General features: G+C 39.7%; 1 protein-coding gene across 4 annotated transcripts in view; it reads right to left on the bottom strand.

Annotated features, from left to right (window-relative positions):
• NR3C2 (nuclear receptor subfamily 3 group C member 2) overlaps window positions 1–18,644 on the bottom strand; it is a 209,074-nt gene that overhangs the window by 104,136 nt on the left and 86,294 nt on the right. The window contains exon 1 of one of the 4 annotated variants that reach the window (XM_061354198.1): window positions 14,253–14,493. The exons of the other annotated variants lie outside the window; for them this stretch is intronic. Coding sequence (XP_061210182.1) covers window positions 14,253–14,356 — 104 coding nt within the window. The 5' untranslated portion in view covers window positions 14,357–14,493. Of the gene's footprint in view, window positions 1–14,252; window positions 14,494–18,644 lie in introns of those variants that run through there. 4 annotated transcript variants of the gene reach the window in all.

Below are 18,644 nucleotides of genomic sequence, written 5' to 3' on the forward strand. Positions count from 1 at the left end.
AGGGCTGCAATCACTGACTGATACCTAGAGCAAAGGCTTTTGGTAGTTCTCCCACAAGCAATCACAATTGCTGACAAAGTTCAAATTTGTCTTGACAGGATTGTCAAGGCAAACTAGAAATGTTCACAATTGCAAGTCAAAGAATTCATTTTTATTCAGCTGAAATTCACTCTACTGCTCACATACTAATGATACACAGTACTGCACCTACCACTCTTTCTAGCTGAATAGCTGAAACCCATATAGCAAAGACTAAAAGAAAATGAGAGCATTAAGCAAAACACAGACCAAGGAAGTTATGTTCTGCAACTAACACAGCCCCAGTTCCTCTTCTAAATCCTTTACTGCATACTGTCAGAACTCTTGCAATACATAGCAGGCCTTGATTTTGGAAGGCAGCTTGTATTTAACTTCAGTGGGAATGAGAGCTGGTACAATAATAAAAAATACCATCATCCCTCCCATTTCAGGAAAAGGATGTTTAACTGTTTATGCACAAAAGCAAGTTATTCTCGAGGCAAACTGACAGTTGAGTGTGCATAATTATGTGCTTATGCATAAATTTACACAATTTACATAGTAATCAAGGTGCACAGCAGCGTGAGCAAACATTATTACTTGCTAAGCGATCACTCCCCAAATCTCATTTATGCAGTCTGTCTGTGGCACAGGTTTTCAATTTTCTATAGCAAGGACCACAATATTTACATTCATTGTTAAGCCAAAATACCACTCACTGACACAAGTTCCACACAGAGGGCAATTAAAACCAAGCAGAAAGAACTTGATGACACACATTCTTTGCTCCATTAAGCAATTTCATAGAATCACAGAATGGTTTGGGTTGGAAGAGACCTTAAAGATCAACTGGTTCTAAAACCCACTGCCATGGGCAATGGACACCTTCCACTAGACCAAGTTGCTCAAATACCCATCCAGCCTGGCCTTGAATTTCTGTCTGTTATAAAACAATCAGCTTTTTTTTTTTTTTAATCCCCCCTGTATCCACCAAAATTATTTCTGCTATAAGCAGATGCGCAATATGCAGAGTAAGCACTTGAGGAAGAAAGATGACTCAACAGAGCAAGTTTTAAGGACCCGTGGTTTTGAACATTGTGGCGATCACAGTGTAACTTAACTTTATTACATGGCTGGAGGATCTAGTAAGACCCTGCAATCCCCCCTTGAAGCATCCAGGCTTCAGACCACTTCACTCCATGCACCTCCTGCCATAGGAGCCTACTGGAGTCACAAAATGTTAAGAGACCTACAACTTCTTACTTCTGTATCTGTTTTCTGTATTCCCAATAAACTTACACCAAATAGAGAAAGGGCTGAGCCCAAAATACATGAAAATAGTTTTGTTATTCTCTTAAATTAAGCTGTTACTCAGGAGCACAAATAATGAAACTTTGCATCCTAAGGCTTCCTCCTTCCCACTTGCAAAACTGCAAAGTATCACCTTTCCTCTAGTGGGGGCCCTAATTGGGTGCCTCTTTTTCATTTAGTCACTTATTTTAATGGAAATGGTAAGAGATAGCAGCAAAAAACTGAAAAAGGCAATAGCTACCTACTGTTAAATCTCACTGAAGTTGGCTGACATTCAAAACTTATTAGGCAAGAACTCACAGTTACATACAACTTATTTTCCTTAGGCTCAGTCTAGGGTCTTACTACCATAACCAAGGACTTGATAGCAAAAAGTGCTTCAACAGCTACTACTGCTTTAAAGCTTTGGATGCTCACACATACTCCCTCAGACCACCCTGGCCTTTCCAGGGAAACACACCAGGAGTCCCACTTTCTGACAGGAGTGGATGTTTGATTTGGTTCACCCAAAACTAATTTAACATCAGAGAAACCAGCCATTACAGATCTTATAAGCAGCCTCTGCCCCAGCTCATCTGAACTAAGCTCACAGGTAACTGCAGTGCCACTACCACAGCCCACAGCTCTTCACCATGAACACATGGTGGACACCCTGCTCCCTGGTCAAAGCGAGCAGAAGACTTGGGCCTAAATGGACTGGATACTGCTTTCTTTCATACTCTTTTTTTATAATTCAGAATTTCTGAAGAAAAAGTATCAACTTCCTCTAAAAATGGCACACACAAGATGGCAGGTAAAAATCCCACTGCACATAAGACATGGTGCTATCACTGATACCTATGCATATCCAAAGTTTTTCTGCATGCTTCTGGCAGAAGAGCTGCCATTATGATGGTGAATTAAATCCTACTATTCTGTGTAGGAAGAGTTGGCTTTTTTTTTTTTTTTTTTAAATCTTAAATTGGCAAGAAATTAACCCCATTTTTGCAGGACAATAACAGCTATTTGATTCACATATTTTTGTTTTGCTTGCTTTCCCCCAGTAACACGTTCTAGTTCCATGCATACCTATAGAAGTCTAGTTACTGAATCTGCAAAAGCCTGACCACAGTGGATGGTGTCGTTGCCTTTTGTGTGGTTTTAGACTACAGGTGTAGACTTCCCTGGAGCACATCCTTGCAGTATTTCCAAGACTTGCCTCAGTCATTTCGATTTCCATGAGTCCACAGAAAGCAGCTTTGGGCATCACACCATCTATCCTACTCTTTGAAGATCTCTATCTGTTCTCCTGTATCGACTACAACAGTGTTTTTAAGATGGGTATTTGAAAACACGTGTAAGAACTTAACACCTAAAACCTCTTCCGGGCCTTTTATACCCACAAGGACTAAAGACCATCCAAAAGAAACCGGTTAATGCTTGGGAGAAACAAGGCTGTTATCCAAATTTCACAGTCATGCACAAGAACATTAATAAAAGTAAATGCATACCAAGCACTTGTTTGAAGTTCAGAGCTTCTTTCATTCCAGAAATACTGCTTTAATCTCACAAATACTGCTCTGCCTTTTGTTATCCTTTTTCGTGACTCTTGTCAAGTGTAGGGCTCAGGCAACTTGCTGCAGAAGTAGCAGAAATTGCCTACAAGTGTCAAGCCTGCTCTGCTAATGTGCACATTTTCTAGTGGAGCGATGCTGAAGAAAGACCTCACGTTTCCCCCACAGACGTGCTCAGGCCAAACTGTTTGGCAAAATATTCTGGAGAGTCAGTCCCTCCTGGCTCTCAAGCATTTGGGAACCAACTGCAGCTGCTGGCAGAGAGGAGGCTGCAGGTTATCAGCTGCGGCACCTTTGATTTGATGCAAAAATCACCAGAAGTTGAAAATTCCCCCAATCCTATAACATGGCATGCAGTTTTCTCTATTGCAGACTCCAAAAATGTCAACAAGCAGCTCTGTCTACAAAATACCAAGGCAGATGAAGGTGGGGACGAAGCCTTGTTTTGTGCCCTTCCAACAACGAAAAGCTGCAATGTTCTGCCTTGATGGAAAACACTCTCCAGAGTTGCCAATTCAAGAGTTTGCCTTAACAGCTGAATTTTGCTGAAGCCAGAAGAAACCCTGGAGATTAATGGTATTACAAGCTTTGGTTTACTTGACAATGTACAGGCCTTTATTCTCAGATTTTCTGACATGTCTTTTGCTGCAAAGTTGCATTAACTGTTCCTCACCCCAACCAAACCAAACCTCTGGGCCTGATAACCATTGTTTCAGCACACAGAAGTTTCTTTTTTCCTGCAAGAAGTGAATGATTACACCACTTTCCAAAGCATGAGCTCTACTCTTCCTGTTGAGTTGGGTCTCTGCATTCTGGAACCTGTGAGGAATCACCTTCCTGTCCTTGACGGCTGTCAATGGTGGTGCCTTTGCCAGGCCAGGTGATGCTTTCTGATCAGCTTCTCCAGCAGAAGCACCAAGAGTGCCTGCTGCCCTTCTCTGTGGTATTTACAGGACAGATACAAGATTTTGTGCTATTTTGCTGCCAGCTGCTCCCAGATGAGCAGGCTGGAGAGCTTCATTTAATGCTTCGTCAGAGATGCCAGATGGATATTTGAATAAACTGGTAAAGTGTTCATGCCACTGGTTGGGATTTCCTTGTATCTGGCTCTCAAGTGTTTGATCATCCTGGCTATGGACTGATGCAACACCACCAGCTTTACAGCCCCAACAAATTCATGGTGGCCACAGTCAAAGCATAGCTGGTAAGTTTCTACCAGGCAGCCATAAACACAGGCCCCTTAGGGCTGCCTGTAGTCACTGTGATAGCTCCTTAGAAACACTGGTCCCAGCTGGCAGCAGAAGGTATAACAAGCAAATACAAGAATAGAATGAAAGTGGCTTTCATAAATACTGTAGATACTGATTAAAGCCCCACACCCAATAATGCTATTGGCTGTGCTCTTTAAGGTGTTTACTAGGTTTTTTTAAGTTACTTTTGCTGCAAGAAAAGAAAAACACCCAACAAACTATGATATGAAGAGAGCCTAAGAAGTCTATGACTGAATATTGATAAACTGCTGATTTTGATGTGCCATAATTATTCTTAGAGCATGAGGTCAGAATCCTAAATTATGAAACTGCTGAAATAATATTTTTAAAGTTTCATCTTTCCCTTATGCATAAAAATCTCTGCTACGCCTGCAAAATCTTGACCTCAAATTTAAGGACATTATGCTACTTTAATAAATTATATAGAAGGCTTGACTTGTGATCAAGAAAATATTAAGGCTTGGGTTATTATATTTTACATTATTTCTTTACTCATTAAACCCAAAGAGCTTTCATTAAAAATACAGTAATTCAATTCACTGCCATATTATTAACAAAACATGATATACATATTTAAATTCTAATGCAGTGAAAGAGATGACAGGGATGAGCTATATACTGAAGAGCTGAAATCCAGATGATGTGGAAGCAGAACACAATCTTTTATACAAAGCAAGGGCTTCAACATTTTAACTTCAGTCCAGGTTTATTTTAATGGGTATCATGTCCTAAAAAGAAAAAATAAAAAAGCTTACAGAATAAGAATCTGGATTACTTTGAGTACTGTTGTATTAAGCAAATATACTTCAGCTTTTTACTTAACTAGAATTAGATGGGAAAGTCTGTCTGTGTCTCTCTTTGCTCTTCAAACTTTGACATATTGCTGCTGTTTGTGATAAGGCTGCAGTTCGCCTGTCTGCATGATTGAGAAGTTATCCACCAAGACTGTTACTCAAGTACACAAGTACATGCCTATCACTCCAATTAACTATTTATGAGCTGTTCCGCTGCTCTAGAAAAAGTGCACTGCTATCAGAAAAAAAAAAAAAAAAAAGCAGCTCATTAGAAAGAAGCCTGTTAAGGTATTTTTAAATATAACAATGCAATTTCAATAGACACGAATTATTTTTTAAGGAGAAAAGGAACAGAAGCGTCTTACTCTGGAGCTGAGGAGTTTAAAATTTTAATGAAGGAAGGATTTAAGATTGTATGATAGGAAATAAAGTCACATTGACAGAAACGTATTTAAGATGGTCCTGCAGATCTTCTCCATCTCCTATCTGTGTGCCCTTTCACTGTAGGCATGCATATGCTTCTGTTCTCTAACCACACAGAACCTGGGTGGGTGCAGTCTGAAGACTGGCAGGGAATCAGGGACTGAGTGCTTCTTCCAGGTGGCTCCTCCTGTAAAGGAAGAATCTCTGCCACAGCTTCCCTTTACATCCAAAACACTACAAGGAATAACTCTGCGCTCTGAATCTGAAAATCCTCCTCACTCAAGTGGAGCAAAAATTAAATTACTGAAGTGATGAAGTGGCAAAATTATTATCTTCTGATTATGCTAAGCAGCTAGGGTGGGGAGAAGAGGGGAGTGTGGCAAACCTGCCCTGGCATAATTTTATCAACTACGGGGTTGCTAAACTCTTGAGAGTGTTCTGAGGTGCTCTAGTTATTACTGATAGTATAGAAAGATTATATACACCACATCAGTATTACTACAATCCTCAAATGTTTCAAGAAATTCACGTATGCAAAACAATCACGACTACTTAAAGCTGTGCCCTTCATTCCCAGTTTTCTCCAATTTCCTTATTAAAAGTAGCCAAGAAGCCGTCTCACCTGATGCTCCTTCAGGCAGAGATATTTTGGACAAACTGCAACAGTATTTCACAATTATCAGACTGATGAGTGACACTAAAGCACTACCTGTCAAACTGATACTGAACTTCACTTTCTAATTTCTAAATTACTGTCTACCTGACTGTTTCAAATGCATGTAGTTATGTTAGTCCAAATGAGCTTATTGCTTAAAATACTAGTGCATCTCACACGTTTGTTCCTGGAAGATAACAGGACGGAGCCCATTCGAAATACTGTCTCACGTGTTTACCTGTCTCAAGTCTTCACTTTATTCTGCAGCAACCTTCCCTGCTGTGAGTTCATCAGAACAACATTTTCATGCAACAAAGTATGTGATTAATCATAATCTACATGAGGACATACTACTTGAGATTTAATACATGAAGAACCTTGTTATAAATTGCTAATATGCTGATGTTAACTTGCTGCTCACACTTGATCTTAATATTTACCCACCCACCTGTCCAGATCTCTGAGGATGACTCTAGTGATGCAACTCTTCACCAGCATATCTCTGTACATTAAGGTCATTAATCCAACAACATTTCTTTCCCTGTCTTTCTCCCACCACTCTTCTCTATGTCCTCATAAACACTGCCACCTATAAATAAAATTATATGCAAGAATAAAGAAGGGCAATATTGAGCCTTAGCCCAGCAACAGAGCCGAAGTCTGACATTTTCATTGGCTGTATGCTGCTAGCTCCAATCCTGTTAGGGCCAACACGATCCACTTCAAAACCATCTCAGATTAGATACAGAAATGCAATTCTGAGCTACTCCAGGTTTTTTTATAGTTCACTGTCAGTCTGCAGAGAGGAGCTAACAGAGTAGAGGACAACTAGCATGCATAAAGAAGAATAATCCTCCCTCCACACACCCCCTCCTTAATTCACTACAAGGAATGTACATGAAATACAGAACAGGTCATACAGGTCCCCATTAAAACAAAAAATCACTTTCCCCTGGTTTTCCCACTAAGACTAAATCAGTGTTGAGGTGTGTGATCAACTTCTTAACATACTACCATATCATTTACTTATATAGTTATTGTCTCCCTGTATTTTCCAATAACCTTCTATGTTTTTGCCTTACAGCTGAAGGCAATGTCTTCACGTTTTATGCATCAGGGAGCCAGAATGACTATCACTGTTTAACAATGATTCCCTGAAATCTTTTGGGAGAAGTGATAGAAAAGATAGGGGAAAAAAGGAATTAAGGGGTATAGTTATCCTGTCTCTTGTCATTTAACAGTAACATGGAGGGGAGGGGGAATGGATAAAGTCTAATTTAGTGGTCTGAATGATACACTGGAAGCTCTGCATGCTTCCAAGGCTACTTGTAAAGAAAGTTTTATGCATATGCAAGTCTGTTCATGGAAAGGTACCATATGCTTATCATCATTTATCATTTATACAATGCAGACTGCATGAAATCTGAATGGTCTTCTTTTTTTCTCCTTTCCCCCCAGATAGTGAGATTCACAGATCTGAGAGGATGTTAAATGCTAAATCTGTAAAAGTTCATGACAGTCTATGGCAAAACTCCATTTCAGTTTGGATTAAATATATTTGGTGACATTCCAAGCAAGCCCGTCAATACATGCACAAATGGGACTGCTAGTTCCCCAGGAGAGAAATGTATCACTTGTTTGCTCTATGGAGACCTCTGTGTATAAATCGTCAAGAATGCTATCTTTATATGCAGAATACTTCTGCAAGTGCTAGAAGTTGAATGTGTCTGCTCAACTGAGAATGAGACCAAACGTCCCATGCAAAAGTTACAAGCATCAACTGTAATGCTGTACAACTTCCACTTCAAATTTATGCATGAATGGAAGCATGTCTGAAAGGAGTAAACATCCAGTAAAGATAATGGCTTTTATAGCTAATTTTCAAATTATCTGAAGAGAATTTACAGATTGCAAGCAATTGTTTGCTCTTTCCATCTCCCTATTACAAAAATCTTTTAACATTTTCCCTTCCCAGTCTTTGGTCAGTATTTGTTAATTACTCTATACTGACGTATCCCTTCTGCAATATTATACCATAATTGAGGTGCTAAACTTCAGTATGTCAAGGAGACTAGAGGAGTTACATACACTTTTCACTTCTAAGCTTTCACCTTAAGAGTTTTTCCCTTAAGACTGCCTTAGTTTGTATTCCCTTCCTTATTCCCTCAAGCCTTTCTTTGAAGATTCAGACATTTTCTTCCACTCTTCTGCATGCTAAATACATCTCTGAGTAAGATTTAAATGGCTCAGATGTCAGGTATGTAAACTAGTTTTCCTTTAAGAGCAGAAATGGCACATCAGGGTATTCCAAAGGTAAGTGTATTTGAGGAAGAAATTTGCCTCCAAGTTTTATGGTCTTTAATCAGCAATACCATTCTTGATAAGCTTGACTATGCTGAAATAAGAAATGTTGTATTCATTGGCTAAATTCAGGGTATTTTTGGTTAAGTCTGCAATCAGGATGTTTGAATATACTGCACTAAATGGTCATACATTTTTCTATACAATTCCCCAGATTTCATATAGATTTCTTCATCAAAAACCAGAACTTGGAACTAGTTTTTTCTCTTCCCACCTCAGTCAGAAATCACATATGCAATGCTTGCACTGAAGTAAAAATACTATCTTTGGCATTTGTGTTTATCTGCTAAGGCTTACTTCTGCGAATAACCCAAAGCATTTCATCCTAGACCTTTATTCAAACTACACTGACTGTGTAATCATCCATAATTCAGAAGCAGCACCTCTTGAGTTTGTATTAATAACTTGATACTTAAGTAAAGAAGATTCTATGGAGTTGGAGCCCACAAAAATATCCTGTACTAGCAAATACTATACTGACCAAACTCAGACTGGTTTCAGTAAATTATGCCAATATTTATACTTCATAAGAAAAGGATAACGAATAGCACAATCTCCAGGCAAGATGTACAAAAGTTGTATGAAATCAAATATTAAAAGATATGGTTAAAGAAGTCTGGGTGGAAAGGCAGACAATTCCCACCCTGCCACCGTTTTTCCTCTTTCTAAACCTTTCCTCAGTTCCAGAAAGAGTGTATCTAGAACTAATCTGGACACTTTCATGGGTGTTATTGTTCAGGCAGCCACACAGAAAGCAATTATGTAATATTTCTAGCAACAGGTAATATTTGACAGTGTTGGTTCTCCCAATTCGCATTAAGTGATAAATGCAAATATACTATTTACACCAATGTAGGTATTCTCTCAAAAATCTAGCTTAGCTAGTCAGACACGTTTTTGTTTGGGAATGAAGACCAGCAGCTCAGTTTCCTGACACAAATCAAGGTAAAAATTTTGCACATTTGCTCACTGTAAAGTCACAATTGAAGATTTGGAAGGCCAGAAAAATCAAGTTTGATGATCAGGCCCAGACTTCATATATTCATATAATAATAATAATTTTAGTTATATAAATAACAAATATTTTTATATACAAATTATATAGTACCATACTCTTGTTTTCGGTTTGGGTTTTTTTGGTGGGTTTTTTTTTTTTTTGGTGTTTTTTTTTTTTTTTAACTGAACAATACCATTTTATTTCTAGGTCTCAACAGAATTAGGAAAAATCTAACACAAAAAAAGATATTATGGGGACAGTTAGGACACAGCAGTATTTCCTTTCTAGTACTGGTTTCCTTGAAGATTAATAGTGGACACAAGCACTTAAATCAACTTGATTCTACACTACTTATAAATTTAATGCTGCTATTTTGTTGTATAAATAATCATCAAATTAAGTGGCTATGAAATATGGAGTCTGTTTCAGAGATAACAACTACATGCGATAGGGAACTTCTACTGACACAAAACCAACTGTGCCCAGAAGAATCCATCTTCCCAAGTCACTTGACAGCTACCAGGTATCCTGACAGTGAGGTGCTTCCACCTCACCAGATAGGAAATAAATAATTAACAACCCAAACATTTAAATATACAGGGAAGTGTCCCATGCTGGACTTTTCTTAGATGGCATGACAAAACCCGATTTATTCTGTCTCCATGTACTTCTTGCATAAAATAAAGATTTTGTTTAATGACAAATACAGCCCAGATGCTGCAGAAAGTCACCTCATTCGCCACCTCCTATCAACATGTTTCTGGAGAGACAGAAAACCAAATAAACTGCAGGTCAGTGAACACTTTCCCCTCGCAAAGCACTTGTGAATTCTGAGGGAGAAGTACTCTTCCGTACCAAATGGACATGATTTCTGTTACTGTCCCTTTGAGATGGAATAAGCTATTGGTTTAGTTAAGAACAGAAACAGAATCCCAAATCATCCATTCTACAACTATATTAGAATTTTTCTGCAAGGATTCTTTTTGCTATTCAGCAGCTAAAGAAGTTAACAGAGAGGTCTCAAGCTCTTTTATTCAAACCTCCGAGGACACTTCCTTTTCTGGTTTATGGTGATGCGAATTTACCCTATCTCTGTTTAGGTCATTCAAAGGTTTTTGGGCGTCAGAATTAAAAAGTTACTGATTACAATGAAATTGAATATTCAATTTAAATACTGAAGATTTTACTCATACAGGCACAGTTAGCACAAGCAAACCCAGGGCTCTGCCTCTGCAGCTGCTCTCAGCTGTGGGATCATCTACTTTCCAGTAGAGTGGTCCTGTTATACTGCTCACCTCTGTGATGGCACAACAAGAAGTGCATAATCTCATATAGGTAACCCAATAGCTGGATGGGTAGAAAAATCTAAACCCAGACTGAAGCTCAAGTTCTCTTCATTAGTCAAATACCCAAACCCAAAAGATCTCAGGAGGAACGCCTCTTCAGCAGTTACACTGCATCCAGCCAGAGTAGGAGACCAGTTCAACTCCCATCAACTGAAAGGAACACAAAGGAAGGCAGGTTGAAAAACAAAACACATAAGCACTTAAATTTAGAGGGTTACAGAACTGTATTTTTAGAGTGCTATATCTACCTAAATCCAGAGAGCATGCTTCTCATTCCATCAGGAGAATCTCCAATTTTAGAGTACGATGAAAAGGCAAAAAATTATATAAAACCCCTCTTCTGACACAAGAAGAAAAAATATAACCCAAATGTGAAGAATCAATTTCACTCAATTCAGCAAACTGTGAGCAAAGCAGCTCGGTTTCATAGTCTTAAGATCTGAGTCTCATCGAGATCCACAATAAAATATCTACTAAATTTAACATGAGTTCATGATGGATGTGGTGTGACAGGCCAGCTCCTGAGCTGTGTTACAAAGAAGTCTTTCCTTTAAACCAATCCACAAAAAGTTTTAGCCACAAAGCCAGAGCACAAACCTAAGCAACAATGAAGCAAACAGCTAGGAGGCACATGTACTCCAGACAAATTTTATTCTCACAAAAAAGCACTTCTTTGCAATTAAGGAGACTCCATCAGAAGACTGTAGCAATAGGACAACAGGTAATGGGTTTAAACTAAAACAGGGGAAGTTCAGGTTAGATACAAGGAAGAAGTCCTTTACTGTGCAGGTGGTGAGGCACTAGAATATGTTGACTAAGCAAGTGATAAATGCTCCATCCCTGGCAGTGTGCAAGGCCAGGTTGGACAGGGCTTTGGGTGACATGGTCTAGTGTGAAGCTTCCCTGCCCCTCGCAGGGCATTTGGAACTAGATGATCTTGAGATCCTTTCCAACTCTAACCATTCTGTGATTCTATGATTCCAAAATTAAGCTTAAACATATTAAGTACTAGTGAACTACACACATTTTCACAAAAGCCTTCAAGAACAAGGGAGTAGAAGAAAATATTAGTATTTTTTTTAAATGAATCTTCAGTTATACAGTTATATTCCCTCTTTCATAGTGCAGTCTTTCCTGGTTTAGAATTGGAGAATGAAAAAGAACCAAAAACCAAACCCAAACCCAAATCTGAAATTGTTCCTTTATAACACATTTCAGTATAACTCAAAGCAAAGGAATAGTTAAGCAATGATTATAATTTAAGTATGCAGAGAGGAACTGTTATAACTGTACATCTGGGCAGTGGGCTGAAGTGGCAGAGAATAAATAAAGGCCAGGGGATGTTTTATCCTCTCTCTTCCACACTCCTCAAGGACATGGCAGCTTGCATTAGAGGACAGCAGCAAGGCAAGCGCTTGCAGCTTGACAAAGCTTGCACATGAACTGCATCTAAAATTATATGTATCTATACATATGTATGTATATACATACGCACATATTTAGAAACGTCACCAAATAAACTGTCTGCAGGGTTTATTCCTCCATCAAAGGCACAGGCTGTCATTGCTGGGAGCCAGAAGCTAAATGCCATTACGACATAGACTGATCAGAATTTGCCAAGGCGCAGGAGCTGCACCCGAACTGTATAATGCTGGGACATAACTCTCCATAGTTATCACGTTACAGAGTTACCCTTACTGAATCAGCAATCCCCACGGTTACCCCTAATGCAGTTGCCTGCCCTCCTGTGGATAGCACATGACACACTAGGGTCAGCTGGAAGAAAGTGAAAGAAAAAACCAAAAACCAAACCCACAAATCCTCATGAAAACTAACATCTGCTGCATGCTCAGGATGACTATGTATTCTACAGACACAACTGCAAACCACCAGGATATTTTAAGGGTATTATATGAACCGCTCCTTCAACCAATTCTGCATTTTTAAATTCTGTGGCAAAGTTAAGCATCACCAGTGGAACAGTACCTACGAGTAAAGCTGCCAAATTTGTCTCCTTTTATCGGCAAGTGAAGAGAAAGTTTTATTTGTTTAAAACTAAGCATTAATATTTTCCGTTATGGGTGTGTTTCAGGCTGAAAGGATCTGTGTTTCAGGAAAAATGTTATAGCTGTTTCTGAAAACCAAAGTGAGGGGAAAATGCTATTTTGACAGTTTTTCAGATTTCCTACAACTGACCCTTTGAAAACCACTATTTCCACGATTTAGTGTGCAGACTCTGAATCGATGTTTTCCTCTAGCCAGAGGAAAATCTACTCAAACCCACCCCCTAAAAGCAATGTTTGCATGCACTCAATAGCGGTTCATAGTACTTGGCAGTATTCCCTCCACATTTTATCTATGCTGAGCAAGCTGTAGATGAAGGCTGAACGAAGTTCATTCTTCTCCCTTCCTCCCCCTGTACAGATGCTCATTCTTGCTTTTGTGAACTGCTGCACCTGAACTGAGATGTAGGACACTTAATCCCACTCAACTCAGCAAACAGATTACAGCTACGCAGACTGGAAAGGAAGGGAAGGTCCCAACCTTAACACATAGGGACGAGGAAAGGCAATGACACTTACTTGATGCTGCCGAGACACAACAAGTGGATGTAAAAACAGTATTAAAAGAAGGACAAGGTGAGAACATGACACCTGAGACAGTACACAGTAGCAGAAGAAAGGAGAAGACAGACTACTGGGAAGAATGGCAAAAAGGTTTTTGAGACCATAGTCTGGGATTAGGGAGGGACGTGAAGACTCCAAAACATCACAAACATCCCCTTGTACCTTACTACTTATAACATCTTTCTACAGCAGATCTGTTAGCAAAAGCAGAAAGGTCCATTTTTAAGGTTCAGTGAGCCACATGGTTGCCAAAGCTCCATGAAATGGAATTTACTGCCATCAACTTTCTGAAGAGGTCCCAGAAGTACTAGTGGCTGTATAGCTTTGCGACTGTACGCAACGTTATCTACTACAACTCTGTGCACAGGATTAACAAACTATTTTCTGCACAGTAAGTAGGGAGGAGTAAATTCCAAGTATATTCCATAACTGAAAAAAGTATTATTAGGAAGGAGACTGGGGCTTCTTCATTTCAGGAACCTGAACAAGCTGGAAAGTTTTGACAGCAAGACTGATCGGAATTAGGGAAGTAGAAACTCACCAGAAAGAGCTGAATTTATCATAACTTTTCCACATGCTATATAATAGATACTTTTCATACAAATGCATGCTTTTGCCAAAGATTTCTCTCATTTTACCTTTGAACTGTGAAGACAGTCCAAAAACTAAGCTAGCCAACAGTTCACATTTCAGGTAATTTGCAAACTGCGCACTGAGTTCATTAATACTGACAATTTAATGAACAGCACAGCCTTTGAATAGCCACATCGATCACAATTTTCAGCAATTAACCTCCATTTTCATACTCTGCTTACAAAAAACAGTTTCCACACCTTGACACATGTGGAGTAATTGTAAATACACAGGGAGTCCAGAAGAATTTATAGCTTACTTACTGCACCCCAGACTGCCTGAGTTCTTTTGGACTGCACTTTCTCCAGCTCTTACATGTATGTAAAAGGAGAGGCAAGAAGAGAGCAGGCCAGAACAAACACGCCATCTACCATGAAGGCGGGACTGGGACAGGGAAGCCCGTGGCTCCTGAACATCAGAGCACACGAACAGTTCCCACTGCACAGCCACATGACCCACCATCAGATGGTAACGATTATTGAGGACCTCGCTTCATCTCCACAGGTGCGGCAGCGCTCACGAGTAAGAAACAAAGGGGGAGGGCAATGGGACTAGGAGGAGAAGGACCGCTGCCTCCTTCCAGAATAATTCAGCTTGCTCGTTTCCCCTCTCCCCTTGGAAGTTTGAAAAGGCTGCCTTGTCCTTACAAAGCATGATCTGTTAAACCCATCTGTAACAATCTCGGAAAAAAGATTTGAACCTGTTAAAGCTCAGATTTATATGTAGAATGTTAAGTATCTTTTAAACATTTAGTAACACAAGACTCTCCACTGGACTTGTGTGTCTCTACTTTAAGTATTATGAAATATAAAATGAAGTTCACAATCTAGTATTTTTGTCATGGGAATGGTTCTCAAGTTCCTGGGCTTAGCAGATGGTCGATAACAGATTTCACTATTTCCTGTTTTTCCCCCATTTTCTTGGATTTCAGCAACAGAATAGATCTTTTCCTGAGCAATCTGTTCAGTCTGATTGCGTGTCTTTTCTGAATTATATCCAGTACTTATTTTTCTTTTGTAGTTTCCCCCCACACCCCACGTCCCTTCTCTGAACACTGAAAGTTTTCCCTTTGGTTTGTAGTTGCTGGACAAGAATAAAAGCAAATCTCAGATGAAGCAGACAAAACGCATGTTAACTTCTATACTGCTTTCCTCAAGTTGTTTTTATTTATGCAAATTATTCCCAGCAAGCCACTCGCACACACACACACTTCCTAACCTGTAATTTTATTTTTACAGAATCATAATTCACTTCTGTCTTTACTCCGCACATTTTCCTACTTTCAGGATTCCTCTGCAGAGTTAATCCTAATTATCTCCATACGCACATTACAGATAAGTGCACTGTTCCTGGGTAACTAATTTCGAAATTCTCTAATTCGGAACAAATCTCCTACTACCTTCAAGGTACCTCCGCCCACAGAGAGAGGACTGAGATGCTTTCCCTGTCTTTCAAGATGCTCCCTCAATGTAAAGTACGTCCCCACTCAAGAGGTTCACTTTGACGCAGCGCCTGTTCCACGCCATGCAATCTAGATGTGATGGAGAGAAGCACATTCAGCAGATTTATAAAAAGTTTGAACTGCTCTTGAGAACAGAGGCATACACTGGCCTCCCTGCTGCCATAAAGGGAAATGCTCTCAGCAAAGCAACAAGAGGAAAATCCCAGGTTTGCTAGCTCTTTAAGCCAATGCAATAAATCAAAGACTTACATAACTCCTTTTTTTCACCTCCTAAAAATACATTCTTAGCTTGAAATATAATTATTAAAACTGAAAAATTAAAATGATGTTTCCATGGTTTTTACTAGCTCTTAGGCTGGAACATAGAGGCATTTGCAAGAAAGCCACTCTCAGGAAGCAGGAAGGTAGTACAGGCAGCAGCATGCCACCAGGATGGAGGAAGATGCACCGTACCAAGAGCTGACAAATATGCAAACCAGTGCTCTGACCTTTATCTGAAATGCTGTGAGAGCAGAAGTGAAATTACTGTTCACCTATGGTCTTGAGGACCTACCTCCCTCACTGTGAAGGTACAGTGGACATCAGTAAGGCCTGTTTGGGTTTCAGAGGGGGGCAACCCGCTCTGGAGCACAAGCCCACCCTGGCCAGGAGCAGAAGCTACAGCCCAAAGGAGGTGCAGGCTCCCTGGTGCAGATGCTGCACTCATGACAGAGGTGCCCTCTTGGCCCTGCACACCTTTCACTGTCCTGAGGGCCCCTGCAGGTCCCCATGAGTACATGCCAGCGGCCCACAAGGTCATCTCCAGCAACTCCTGCTCGCTGAGCGCAGATGGAGCTACTCCAAGAGCAGAACACTATTTCTGGCTGGCCGCTTCAGTCTGCTGTTGCCTGTCCCAGTAGAGCTGGGCCACAGCTCTCCGCTGCCAACCCTGGGAACAGGTGCTGCTCCTAAGGAGAACCAGCAGCAACCCTCACTGCCGGCACCGAGGGGTTTTGTGCCCTCTTACCAGCAAGGAGAAATGTCAGCACTGCAACGCTAGACCTCCTTCATCTAGGGAACATCCGAAACCTTGAGGGTCTGCTTCTTGGATCAGAGGAGCTGTAATCTTTTTATAACCAGTTAAATGATGTCATATGCTCATTAGCTTTCCAGACTCTATTTGGAAGGCAATTTTTTTTTTTCTTCATTCTCTTGTTCTCCTTTTTTTTTTTTTCCCCTTGACTGCTTAGTTTTTATTCAGCACGAGTGCTCTGCTCTGAAAATACTGCCAAAGGTTTTCCACATTTCTCTGCACAGCCCTCTAACTGCATTGCAGAAAAATAAGACTCATATATACACATTCAACCTTGCTCCTCAAATGTCTTTAAAAGTTTCCTCTTTATAATTCAAGTTCCTACTGGAAAAAAACTAAGTTGATAATCTCCCCAGAAATACAATTCTGCATGTTCCTGTACCAAGCCAAACCCACAGAATTTACTGCCACAGAAAACACAGAAGTAAAATGAATGAAAAGAATCTATCATTTTTTCCTCCAATCTCTGCTGGGTCATTGCAGTAATCCAGGAAAAGAAATCTTCTGAAACCAAAACCGAAGCACTAGATACAGCTACACTGCTTCACTGCATAAAAAGTGCCTACTCACATACAGCCTTTGTAAAATTAAAAGCAATTATAAAATGATACAGAAATTACTTTGTTCAGTCTGGGATTGAAAATATTAATCCTAGGTAGGATGTTAGGAAACAAATAGTAATAAAATCATCACTAACCTATTTTGAAATTCTATTTAAACTCATTTGAGAGGGCTGTAGCCATGTCCAATATGACTGTATGAACATGTCATTACATGGCTTGCAAGCTGTATTTAGACAAATTAGAATACAAAGACACCCTAATATTTTTGATCATAACTGAACTGTCCAAACTGCGCAAGAGTAGCTTTCTTTCTGAGGTATTTTCTTAGTAAGCTAAAAATATATTTCTCTTACAGAACTCTAATGAATTACAAGTCTGAACTTCATCTTTTCCGTATTTGTACCAGAAGGAAAGAAAACAGCAGTCAGGTTATCTTTCTGTTATAGCACTGAAGTTCTTCCAATGCTCAGCAGAACTGGTTATGAAACTGGATGACACCCTATGGTTTGCTCAATCCTCCACCTTGCAAGATAATCCCTTTCATAAATTCACAAGCCCTACTTCAAAACTAATCAAATATTTTGATCTTATGACTCCCATTCAAAGAGCTGTTTTGGAATGTTGCCTCTCCAATGACTAGAAAGCTTTTAATCTCCAAGTTAAATTCACACAACCCAAGCTATATGCACCCATCCTTCAATTATTCTTATTCACCTTAAACAAACCCAAAACACTAAACCTTTCTAGAACAGTTATTGCTCCCTCATGAGTCCCAAAACATCCCTCCCATACATTACCTTAGCCTTCCTTCCCCTCAGATAGACATTAGCTGCTTTACTAGTCTCAAGTCCTAAAAGAGCTGGTTTTCTCCCGAGTTTGCAAGTAGTATGAATTCCTTCTGAAGCACTGAACACTGTTATTAAACACAGCAGAACTCCTACCACTTGGATCTTATTTTCAGAATGTTACTTGTATGTGGTCTAATGGTGTCCCAAGTCTTTCTTCACATTTTTGCAAAAACAGTACTGCTCTACTAAAATGTGCTCCCTTAGCACAATGTTGAGTGTTATCATCACCACACAAAAAGAACTAGAGTCATGCATAGACACTGAATACCTAATTTCAGAAGTGGGACAAAGCTCCAGCGTAGAAAATGCAAGATCATGCATTCAGTTGTTCTTGACTCTTAGTTGTTGCCATAAGCTCGGGCAGGAGAAAATGGCAGAAGACAAAGACCAGCTGTTACCTCCTAATAAGCATTCTCTGGCACAACTCATTTGTGTCTCCCTGTGAGACAGCCTTAATCCAACACACCTCTTTTTTTATTATTATTCCTCTCTAGTTTAAAGTCATGTATTTTCAGTTTGACACTGAGACTCCACTGAAATTTAATCTTACTCTGGTACAATTACTTTCGGCAAACATTTTATTTCAATTACTTCACATTCACGTACTTCTCTGACAAATGTTATTTTAGTGCTCTGAGTACTACAGATCTCCGGTTTGTAGGCTTGCAGTTATGTGGATCAACATATTCCATTTCTCAAAGTTTAATATT

This window comes from Neopsephotus bourkii, unplaced genomic scaffold, assembly GCF_033783945.1.
Source record: "Neopsephotus bourkii isolate Nb327-2 ecotype Australia unplaced genomic scaffold, CSIRO-AGI_Nbou_v1 NB_718, whole genome shotgun sequence".
NCBI classification, from domain to species: domain Eukaryota; kingdom Metazoa; phylum Chordata; class Aves; order Psittaciformes; family Psittacidae; genus Neopsephotus; species Neopsephotus bourkii.